Source organism: Ipomoea triloba, chromosome 15 (assembly GCF_003576645.1).
Source record: "Ipomoea triloba cultivar NCNSP0323 chromosome 15, ASM357664v1".
NCBI classification, from domain to species: Eukaryota; Viridiplantae; Streptophyta; class Magnoliopsida; order Solanales; family Convolvulaceae; genus Ipomoea; species Ipomoea triloba.
In genome coordinates, this window is record NC_044930.1 from 2,541,244 (window position 1) to 2,553,875 (window position 12,632).

At 36.6% G+C, this 12,632-nt stretch overlaps 1 protein-coding gene across 1 annotated transcript; it reads right to left on the reverse strand.

Moving 5' to 3' along the window:
• Positions 1-2: 2 nt before the first annotated feature.
• LOC116006281 (chromatin-remodeling ATPase INO80) lies at positions 3-11,526 on the reverse strand. Its single transcript, XM_031246592.1, has 23 exons — positions 11,168-11,526; positions 10,725-10,815; positions 10,096-10,474; positions 9,440-9,875; positions 9,145-9,345; positions 8,869-8,979; positions 8,142-8,572; positions 7,928-8,036; positions 7,770-7,850; positions 7,490-7,662; positions 6,728-6,853; positions 6,043-6,204; positions 5,904-5,961; positions 5,365-5,595; positions 3,882-4,028; positions 3,020-3,577; positions 2,675-2,932; positions 2,479-2,586; positions 1,823-1,917; positions 1,585-1,741; positions 1,189-1,386; positions 939-1,085; positions 3-655 (listed from the first exon to the last, which is right to left on the reverse strand). Exons 1-23 carry the CDS (start codon positions 11,213-11,215, stop codon positions 338-340), a joined length of 4,623 nt encoding a protein of 1,540 aa, XP_031102452.1. The 5' UTR covers positions 11,216-11,526; the 3' UTR covers positions 3-337.
• Positions 11,527-12,632: the final 1,106 nt, after the last annotated feature.

Below are 12,632 nucleotides of genomic sequence, written 5' to 3' on the forward strand. Positions count from 1 at the left end.
TATATGCTACAGATCAGTAAATTATTTGCAAAATCTTTTCCAACGAACAACGTTTGGCTGTTTCTCTTGCTCTTGCCTGATTACAGAAGATCTCTTTCCTGTCATCTAATATAGCTTTAGTGCTCAAAAATAGGCAAATAGGTCGTACTGTACATAGGGGTGGGAGTTGGTCGGGGGTGACTACATCCACCATTAAATCCGGCCTTAATACTTGTCCCCGTTATATCGGTCATGGAATCATGCAGATCACTACAAAAAAAATTCTGTACACAGCATTGCTATACAAATCGCCACGCGTATTCTGCCATGGCAGCTTCAAGGTGAAAGCAACATAGTTTCAGTTAACTGGCCTTGAACTCTCTTCCTCGACTGCTGTTCTCCAACCACCAGAACTGGGATCAGGGAGAGGCGGTTTTTGATTACCGTCTTGACCTGCAATCGGTGTGGCAGTAAATGCAGGTTCAAGGTTCTCGTTTACACTCTTTGTTGGCCTTTTCAGCCTTTTTGGTCTTTGTGGTCGTGTTTCAGTGTCGTTTGGGAGATCATCCATCTCGTCATCCATTGCTATTGAGTTTGGAGATGAATATTCAACATTCTTGGGAACCTTTTGAGGCCTCGATTTTGAAGGTGCTTGCTTGTCAGCGGTAGATTTTCTCTGCACATAATACGATTGTGTTATCAAATGCAAAAACTAGTGGTATAATAGTGCGAGTGTTCATAATGGACATTTATAGACTAAATTCCCGATCTAATTTTTCCAATAACAAGGTTTCTTTCTTAAACAAGGTCATTTGCATGATCTATGATGTTATGGACCCGTTCACTTCAGTTTTCCAACTGGTTATACGAAATATGATGTAAATAGTGACTTTTGATGCGCATAAGTCGTAAGAATCAAAATCATTATTCCATTCAAAATAAATTGGGAAAATATTCACCTTTTTACTTGATTTTCCTTTATCAGCAGGGTCAGCGGTGGATTCAAAACCATTAGCATTATCTGCAAAATCTTCCAAAGTTACACTGCCGTCTGCATCAACCCTTATGCCCTTAGTTCCACCTTTCTTCTTCTGCCTTTCTTTAGCCTGACGAGAACAAAATATAATAATTACTCACAAGCTTGAAAATTTTCGATAGTTTGATATGAAAAAACAATAAAAGAATGAACCGATATCTTTGATTTCCCACCTGAAGTGGAATTTCTTTCAGCTTCTGCTCAAGTTGGGCGTCATCAAGCAATAACGAGACAACATCTTCTGGTGCCATAAGGTCACCCTGAACGTGTTCTCCAGTCATGACAAGCTGCTGAACTGTGTTTTTCTGACTAGCTCTCAGCAATATTTTCTCTTCCACCGTCTCTTTACAAATCAGGCGATAAACAGTAACCTACAATATGAATGCACCATAATTACACAAATTGTATAATGAAGTGTGCGCTTGCACTTTCTACATAATCTTTCAGCTGTGTTTTTCCCCCAAGAATATTCACAGGTTCCAATTTAGGATATTATACTAGAACTCAAGTTTAATCACAAGTATAGAATTGGATTACAATAAACGAAAAACGAAAAAGGGGAACCTTACTTCCTTAGTTTGTCCCAGCCTATGAGCTCTATCCATAGCTTGAAGATCTAGAGTAGGATTCCAGTCACTTTCATAGAATATGACCGTATCAGCCGCTGTCAAGTTGATTCCCAGGCCACCTGCTCTTGTACTTAGCAGGAACACAAAGATATCACTCCTACAGCAAGAAAATCCTTAACAGTAAGTTCCAATAGGTGTACTCATAGGAAAACCGCCATTTTAATTCAACAACACTTACCGGTGCTGGAAGTCCCTGACCATGTCTCGACGGTCCATTATAGTGGAGGATCCATCAAGCCTCAAGTATCTATATTTCCTGTAGTTCATATAGTCCTGCCACAAAATGGCAATTGTTAAAGCAAAACTTTCAGATAAGAGGAAAAAGAAATAAGAATAAAAAATAAAAGAAGAAAGCAATAGTTTTAAAGAGAACTCTGATATGGGAGGTACTAAGAACGAATGAAAACGCAAGAGATCATGTGGTCCAAGTGAAATTTTCCCAAAAGATAAACAATGCAATCCATTTGATATCAAAAGAATACACCAAGCAGGACTGACATAAGAAACAAAATTTTATGTTTGGGAATCAACAGTGGGAATCCTATCCATAAAACATAAAACAGTGGATATAGGGATCAACTGCGATAATCTAACAATAGAGATGAAACCCTGATTATGTTTCATTTCAGCCCTCAGCAAAAGAAATCAATGATCTCATCATATAATCAGGTGTCCAAAAAATGGACAAAATAAAGATATAGTGATATACTACAACCAGTATAGAGTATACATTGTAATATCATTATCATGTAAGAGATTTCTGACTACTATCATTATCATGATGTTGCCAAGAGATAATGTAACCTACTAATAAGAACAAGGAATATAAAATACCTCTAGAATGTTCAACATTTTTGTCATTTGTGCAAAGAGAAGAACTCGATGATTTTCAGCACGCAATCGTTTCAACAATATGTCTAGCGTTTGAAGCTTGCCAGAGTCCTGAAAACACAACTCAAGATTAAGATGTTCTAAACTATAGGTGAGAGAGATACCAGAGAAATGACATCACGAAGGTGGATATATGTACCGTGAGCATCTTTGCAGGATCAAATGGCTGCATGGGTGGACATGACCCAAAAATTTTATATGTGAGCTGAAGAGCAGGCTGTGAAACAGGAAGTTCAGAGTCAATCTCTTGTATCAAGGGGTGTGGACTAGCTGGTTTCCTTGGACCATTATGGTCAGATGTGCGTGCAAATCCCACAAACAACCTCTTAATCCAGGGATTATGCAGTTCCTCAACCATTTTGTAAGCAAAATTCCTATCTGAGCAATTTGCATGTATCTATGAAACAAACAAGCATTAGTGATGCATTAAAATTTTTGCCTGTAAGACAAGAGTCAATGAGGAAGCAAATAAAGCATCACTTACTGGGGGTGATCTTGCTCTTGGTATAAAAGAATATATTGAATGTAGAAGATCAATATTAGATAAGAGCCTATCCTGATGTGGCATGACTAAAGCTTCAAATGGAGCATCACCACGACCAGTTTCTGATCTCCACTTGAATAAATTTGTGTCTGACTTTGATGGCAACAATAGCATTCGTGTGACAGCTCTCACTTTGTCCCGTCCAATGTGATTGTAATTGAGATCACCATCCTCACTCTCCATCAGTAGGTCCAACATTTCATCCAAATATAGTCGATCACATCTAATTATTGAAAACAATAATTTTTCCAACAAAGAACAAGTTGCCAAAAATGATGTTTCCATAGGTGACACATCAATCATACGAGTAAATCCAAATGTTCCACTTTTTACATAATAATCATCAGACTTCTGTGTTTGCCCGAGTATAGAAGAATGAATATTCTCTGGAGAGAATATGTTGAAGTATTTTTCAAATAATTCTCTACTAATACCGTGTCCCAAGGTAGAACATATCGAATTTGAGTTCTGGATTTCTTGGAAGACCAGTTTTGGCATCTGCAAAGTATTAATAGAACAATGAGTTATACAAAGAGATCATTATCTGCAGATATCTACTATAGGGATTGGAATAATCTGGGCCCCTTAAAGGAGGAAAAACTTAGACTCTTCACAATTGGGGGTATTATCACATGCCCCTGGTTCCACACATTGTTATTGTGCCTATAGCAACAATAAATTCCTCTTGCTACTATAAGAATATTTTCTATTGGACAAGAGGCACATAATGAAAGTAAGCAAAAATGGGACTTTACAAACTGTCTTAAAAACAAAGAACCCAAAGATGGACTTCATAAAATACCTGGTATGTAACAGGACTTCTACCACCAGAATAATACACGTCCTCCAGTTCCCCAAAGGGAGGAGGAAGAAGTGAATTTTGAATTTGCCCAAAATAGAAATAAGAGCTTCCCTCATTTCTCTCAAATAACTCTGGATGGTTGCAAACCTGTTATACAAAAAAAAAAAAAAAAAAAAAAAAAAAAGGAGGATTATTCGTAATCCATAAGTGCAAAAAGAGTAAAACATAACCAGCTAGGGAAAAAATAATCACCTTCCTCAACTGAATGACAATATTCATTAGGTTCATTATTTTTTTCTCATTAAGATGCCCACGGCTGCTGTCAAACAACTCTGCGAGTGATATCTTGTTCTTTATAGCTTGATAAAATGCCTGCTGTCGAGAACTCAACTTACAATGCACTGTTATTTCAGTTTTCCCAGTCAACTCAGAGACTACATCTTTCTTGACCCGCCGCAGCATGAATGGCTTCAGAATTGCATGCTGTTTCAAAAATTCAGGGATAAATTTTTTTTTTTAAAAAAAAAGAGAGAGAGAGAGAGAGAGAGAGAGAGCACATGTTGCATACAAGAGAAAGACCAAACATGGAAGAAGATTACTTCAATACTCCATGTTTTGACAAATAGGAAACCTATCATTTATTTTTCTGAACATTTTTTGCACTACATATCATCAAATAAATCTCAGTATTTTACTAAGATTTTTGGTAGGATAAAAGGTCTAAAGAACAACCACTATAAATCCTGATATAGAGGACACAGAAATATTCTAGAAATTAAAAGTTTGCTTACCAATCTATTAAGCTGGTGCTCATTCAAAGTCCCACCATGCTCAGCATGATTCTCAATTCTGATTATAAAGAACATATAGTAATGAGAAACACTTTACACTCCAGGAAAACTAAGAAAACTACCAGCATAGAGGACTTACCCTTTTGAGAACCACTCATTAAATTGCTCGTGGCTATCAAATAAGGTGGGCATAATGAAATGTAGGAGAGCCCACAGCTCAGCCATGTTATTTTGGATTGGAGTACCAGTCAAAAGCAAGCGATTTCGACAATTGAAACTCAGTAATGTCTTCCATCTTATACTGTGAATCCAAAATCAAAGACAATAAAATGAGAAATATAGACATTAACATCTTACAATTGCTGGACGTTCAGCAGTGTAAACATACAGACATATACAAACTAATAGAGTGACAAATGTCTACACAAATTATGTTTTTATAGGAACATAGCACAACTCAAGAAGTATTCTAAATAGTCGCTGATACAATAACAAATAATTACAATGTTCTTTACTACAGTGTGAAGAATAGGATTGTCAAGATAAAAATAATTAATATTTTTCAAGGGGGTATTAAACANAAAAAAAAAAAAAAAAAAAAAAAAAAAAAAAAAAAAAAAAAAAGGAGGATTATTCGTAATCCATAAGTGCAAAAAGAGTAAAACATAACCAGCTAGGGAAAAAATAATCACCTTCCTCAACTGAATGACAATATTCATTAGGTTCATTATTTTTTTCTCATTAAGATGCCCACGGCTGCTGTCAAACAACTCTGCGAGTGATATCTTGTTCTTTATAGCTTGATAAAATGCCTGCTGTCGAGAACTCAACTTACAATGCACTGTTATTTCAGTTTTCCCAGTCAACTCAGAGACTACATCTTTCTTGACCCGCCGCAGCATGAATGGCTTCAGAATTGCATGCTGTTTCAAAAATTCAGGGATAAATTTTTTTTTTTAAAAAAAAAGAGAGAGAGAGAGAGAGAGAGAGAGAGCACATGTTGCATACAAGAGAAAGACCAAACATGGAAGAAGATTACTTCAATACTCCATGTTTTGACAAATAGGAAACCTATCATTTATTTTTCTGAACATTTTTTGCACTACATATCATCAAATAAATCTCAGTATTTTACTAAGATTTTTGGTAGGATAAAAGGTCTAAAGAACAACCACTATAAATCCTGATATAGAGGACACAGAAATATTCTAGAAATTAAAAGTTTGCTTACCAATCTATTAAGCTGGTGCTCATTCAAAGTCCCACCATGCTCAGCATGATTCTCAATTCTGATTATAAAGAACATATAGTAATGAGAAACACTTTACACTCCAGGAAAACTAAGAAAACTACCAGCATAGAGGACTTACCCTTTTGAGAACCACTCATTAAATTGCTCGTGGCTATCAAATAAGGTGGGCATAATGAAATGTAGGAGAGCCCACAGCTCAGCCATGTTATTTTGGATTGGAGTACCAGTCAAAAGCAAGCGATTTCGACAATTGAAACTCAGTAATGTCTTCCATCTTATACTGTGAATCCAAAATCAAAGACAATAAAATGAGAAATATAGACATTAACATCTTACAATTGCTGGACGTTCAGCAGTGTAAACATACAGACATATACAAACTAATAGAGTGACAAATGTCTACACAAATTATGTTTTTATAGGAACATAGCACAACTCAAGAAGTATTCTAAATAGTCGCTGATACAATAACAAATAATTACAATGTTCTTTACTACAGTGTGAAGAATAGGATTGTCAAGATAAAAATAATTAATATTTTTCAAGGGGGTATTAAACAAGGATTCATTCTCTCTAACCCAAAAATCATGTACAATCAATGCATTAGCAGTTGAGAAAATTAATATGGACTTATGGAGTATTATTTAAAGGGTTTTTTTTTTTCAAACAGAAAGTAGGAAAGCTTCCACTGGAAGAAAAATTGTCAACCATAAATAACTATTGTATAAGCCGTTTCATCATAATAGATTTTAAACAGATAATGTTCATGAGTCAAAAAGCATGTTCAGGGTAGATGCTGAAACCTGTTTGCACTTTTAATTGCCTGGGCTTCGTCCAACACCATATATTGCCATTTAACACGTCGGAAGTACTTCTCGTCAGACACTAGAAGTTGGTAACTGGTGATAAGAATGTGGAATCCAGCATCCCTGACAAGAAAAAGCTAACACAAGTCATTATAGAACATCCAATTTCTAGGCTGGGCAGAAACTCTTCCTACATTTTTCCCTATTTTAGGCTCCATGCATTTATACCTCAATCTGGACATGATGAGAGATGAGCAGATTGGATATGGCAATAACCCAAGTATCCAACACCATCCTCACATCATGGTTGCACAGAGAACTAAGATACATGATTTACCCAAAACTTGGGCACATCCAAGAACATTATACATTGACAGGAAAGCACACATGAGGATGTATAACAACAAAGAGAGAGAGGAAAGGGCAGGGAGGGTGAGCGTTTGAACGTTCACCCTCAATACTTATATTGTGTGAAAGATATAATTTAAATCTTCCAAGCGATAGTCATTCCACAAATAGTCATGGAATCACTTCTTTCTGTTTTCATCTACTTAAATTCATCAAAAATCAGTATTCTACCCTGAAATGCCCTTCCACATGTCTGCTATTCAGGTACTGATTTCCAGAAATTTAGAATAATTAAAATGGCATAATCAACAACTTTTCGAGCACAAAAAAACCATTGAAATAACTAGCCAATTCACAATTTAGTATCCTTTAGAGGAGAAAATATAGACATCAATGTAGAGTGAGATCTACCGTCGATAAAGACGCTTGGGATTAATATTCTTCCTAAGCACCGTCCGCTCTTGCAGCCCACCCCAATATGGAAGTGTTTTTAGATCAGGGCAGAAACGACCAATCTCATCGGCCCAGTTGTTCAAAACAGAAGCAGGAGCAACTACCAAAAACGGCCCCCATATATTCTTTTCCTGTAGAGAAAATAAGTCAACTTTTTTTTTTTTTGCTTTTTGAAGGGAATTCAAGTTACTTCTAGGCACTTCACATATATGACTGGATCATCAAGTAAAGCTCTTACTTCTGCCAAATGAGCCAAGAATGCCATGGCTTGAATGGTCTTTCCTAGGCCCATTTCATCAGCAAGAATGCCATTTAAACCCTGACACAGAAAATTGAACTAGCTAAGTCAACAATGAAGCAAGCATACAGAGGAATTTAGCGAAGGCAAGATGATACCTGCTCATAACAATTAACAAGCCATTGAAGACCTTTCAGTTGATATTCTTTTAGGGTACCCTTGAATAACTCTGGTGTCTGCACTGTTGATGCTACAGGCATGGTGGACCTGACAACCAGATACTCTCAATATGCTAAGATTGAGGAAAGAAATATATCAACAATGTTAAGTTTTCTATTAGAGGATAGTCACATTGAGAGTCCTTGAACTTACGGATGCAACAAGTCTATGTTACTAGAACCGGTAACTGAGGCATCTGGTAGGGAGTTCTCAGTTTCAGAAGCTAGCCGCAGCTTCAAGCATTCACTATCAAATGCACTTGTCATCCTTTTCTGCTTTGAAACTGCATCTTGAGCGGCTTTCAGAGCCTCCATTCTCAGCTCAGCCTCTTCAGGATCTTCTTCCTCTCCAGGTTGAGCTTCAGCAGAACTTAACAGCATTTCTTGGTCATCTGCTCTTCCACTGTCAATATTCAAGGCCTCAGTGGGTTGTGAAGATGACTTGTTCTGCATAAAGTGGCTGTAAAGTTCAGTCTGTGACAACAGAAAGTTGAGCCTTTGCTGTTGCCTCCTTGCTTCACGAAGCTCCTGTTCACGTTTCAAAGCTTCTGCAGCTTCTTTTTCCTCTCTCTTCCTCACTTCAGCCTGCAATGTGAGATTATTTTAACATCAGAAAAAGTTCTAATCATTAAATTTAAGAGAAACTCTTTCTGTCAAATATAAACATCATGTCAGTGTTTAATTTTCAAATTTCCTTGTAGCATCTTCTTTATGCTTTCTTCTCTTGAATATTTAACATCATGTGGGTGTTTATTTTTCTTTCTCCGTTTCCTCTTTACTAGGTGTAGGCAAAAAACAGCACATTTTTGTAATTATGTTAACATGCCAATGCAAAAATCAATTGAAATTGAACAAGTAGGCAAAAGATAGAAGCAATATACCATCTCCTTGTCAACTCTCTTCCAAAATACCAGCATGTCCCTGGTAAGTTTCCTAGTACGTATTCCAGCACCTCTCATCACCTTAAGCGATCTACCAACCTTCAATTTTACCTGGAAAAAGGAACCATTTGGGCTCAAAGGTAAGAACTAAAAACCAACTCAATGTTGGGTCACCAGATTATTTTTAAAATGACACATATTTTAAATGCCACTGGAATAATGACCTTCCCAACAAAATGAAAATATTACAAAAACACAAACATTTGTTGCACTTGCCTCTCTTTGACAGGTTTCTGAGAACCTCTTGGCATCAGTGAATTGCTTTTTGTGAAAATTAGTGAAAAGTCTGTGATGTTTTGGGATGTCTTTCCTAACCATATTCACCCAATATTTTCCAATCTTTTCCATCTCTTCCCTCTCAACCACAGCAGGGTCTTTCTCCACCTTTGGCTTTTTGGGCAGACTACGTTCAATAATCTGTCCAGGCATCCCCACACGTGTAAGTAACAAAATCAAGGTCCTTCTGCCTATTAAAGAAAGTAATTGCTAATGTTCAAAAGAAATAACTTACCTCATATGTGTCTCCTTTCTCCAACACCTTAACATAAAAAACCTGCAAAACACCACCCTCCGACAAAATAGAACGTCGTATTGATCCAGCTGCCCCCTCGGGGATAGAGGATGCCTCCAACGCAGCTTCACTGACTTGAAGACTAAATTTTGGGACTGAGTTACTAGTCAACTGAGATTTAAGTCTTGCCTGTAGAGATTCGTACTGTTGAATAGGATCACCCATTCCTCCTCGGCTTCTGGGTCCAAGCCTGTTGTCAGAAGCCATCATTGCAGCCAATGTCTCCAAATCAAGAGTGCCCTGAAGGTAAATTTCATCAACTTGGATATCTGCTACAGTAGGCAAGTTCAACGTTGCTGAAAGCTTTTCATAAGGAGGAGGGATGCTATAAGTCTTGCCTCCCCCAATATCCAAGAAAGCAGGCTCATAATTTGATCTGTAAATATTCAAAGTATTAGACTAGGCATTTTATAGACTAGCTCTTATATTCATTGAGCACATGTGGCATTTTGTTTGTTCATTCTCCACCTTCTTCTTTTTTCTCTTTTTTTTCCCCCTTTTTTTCTGTTTTCACTACAGGAGAAGGATTTCAATGCTAAGAAATCACTAAAAATATTGGCACTATAGTCCAAAAAGAAGTACAGGGAGAAGCATACCTATCGACCACAAATTTTGGTACATCAGATTGAAGATAGTTTCCTTGCTTCTGTGAATTATTTTTGCTTAGAAAATCTGATGCAGAGTCATGTTTAAGCAATCCTCCTCTTTGATCACTTTTCAGTTCCGGATCCTTCAGCCCTAAACTGTTTTTTGCACTAGGCATCACATTTCGTGTTGATGCAATGTTTGCTGGGGATGTACCAAGTCTCCTCTTATATTTATGAATGTGCTCACCAAGCATTGCTCTATACTTTTCCTCTGAGATATATGTACTATAATTTCTGTTTTCGTCTTCTTCACTGCTATACGCAGTCCGCCTCTTCTTCTTCAATTCCCGCCCAGACAGCATCCCATTACTTCGCTCCCCTATAGCTCCTATTGACAAACAGCATGAAACATGCCAACTTAAAAATTATTTACAATATTATAGTCCAAAAATTTCATTTACTACGACAAATAAATCACATCCTTATTGCAAGACCATAACAACTTCAACAGCTCTGTTTAACTTCAAACTGTTAATGAACTAGGAAGCAAATTTTTAAGAATTCAATCCCCAACCATGCAATTTGAGAAAATTAACAGAAAATTAATTGAATTTGAAATGAAAAATTAAAGTGCATACCTTGGCTACCTCTGCTCTCATCCTGACTACTATTCCCATAATAATCAAAATCGTCATCTTCGTCCCGTGGCAGCTGAAAGTTCACCAGGGACTACAAAAATCCCAGAAAAAAATCAACAAAAAAGCAGCTTCTGAAGACGCACAATAAAGGACCAAAAAATTACAGTTCTTAACAAAATTTAAAGTCAAAACCGTTCACTAGAAAGCCTTTGATTTGGCTTAGCAGTTAACACAGTCCAATTGAAAGTATAAAGACCCAATTCGTAGTCTAAATGAAAATTCGTAAATTTGAAAAAATATTAATAATAAAGGCAGGAAAAAAATAAAATATTAGACATTAAAAAAGCCTAACTTTACATCAAGTAAATCAGTTCAGCACATCAGCACGGTTACAACAAGTAAAAACACCCCATTGAACATGAGGAAAAGCCAATTCCACATACCTCAAGATTGAACAAATTGGAGTAGGAAAGACGCTTATTGGCATCCATGAACTACAGACGGCGACGAGAGAAGAGCATCTGGAGACGAAAGTGTGATAAATTAAGCTGAAATTGAACGGCTGCACGAGTAGTCGGCGAAAGATGAGGAGAAAGCAGAAAGGAATATAGAAACGGAGAACCCTAACCCTAGACGGAGAAATAGAGGGATAAGGGGGAAGAAGGGTGTAGGGAGAGAAAGAAAGGGGAAGATGCGTAGGCAGAGGTGAGAAGTGCATGGATAGGTACTAACGTGCGCCGGGAGTGGGGTGGGGGTGGCGTTGGTTAATGTGCGCTTCTTTTGATCGAGCTTTCTTTGTGTGTGTGTGTTCTGTTTCAGCGCGTCAAAAACGATTTTGAGAGGGAATGTCTGCCTCTGTTAAGCCACGGCTATGATATTTTCGTGTCTTTATTTCTATCCGTTGATTATCTACCATCATCTCAAATTTTTAAAATTTATTTTTAAACACTTTTTAACAGTATATATATACATGGAAGATTGGAAGAATGAAGAATATAATATTATTTAAGTTAAATTATTAGAATATATAATAATATTATATATATTTTTTAAGTTGGTTTGCGAGTTTAAATGAGGTGGTTATAGTTGAAGAATTTTAGCATGTGGGTTCACATGTCGACCTACAAATGCACACAAAACTTACAATTTGTGGTGGGGGCGAGTTTAATGAGACGGATCAGCCCGCATTGACACCCCTAGTTAAAGGTATGCATGTTGCATTTGTAATTGTTAGATTACTAGTGTTTGTACATGTGCAATGCACGGACCATAATGATAATGATAACAAAATAATAACTAAATAATAATAATAGAAGTAATTAGACAATTGAAATATTAGTATGATTTACTAAACAATTTAGAGTGAAATTATGTTACAAATTATTGAAAATTTATTTGTATATGACACATACTCAAAGATTCTCCATTATTCCCACATATAATAATTTTTAAACCCCTTCAAATTACTTACCCTTTGAAACTAGTACATACAATTGTCCAGGATTAAATACATGTTTTTTTTATAAACAAACCAACGTGTGATAGTGTTTGGCCATGATGACTTTTGTTTATTGTCATCGCATATGACAACATCAATGAGAATTGCTTCATTTGAAACTTGAATGGTAACCTCGGATTTGACGGTGTCAACGACATCTGCGACACTAAAACATTTGTTCCTGCATTGTTTCCGCCCGTAATCTTTGATTTCAACACGTGATATGCTAATCTTGTTACAATCAACGTGGTTTCATTACACAATCATAGTGAATTGTCTATGTTCCTCAAAACCAACCTTTAGAAGGTGTTTGGTTGGATGGAAAATGTTTTACTTGAATTTTAGGAAAATTAGATTTGCTTTTGTTTGGTTGGATGAAAAACATTTTCCTTTGCCACCCCTTGGTATTT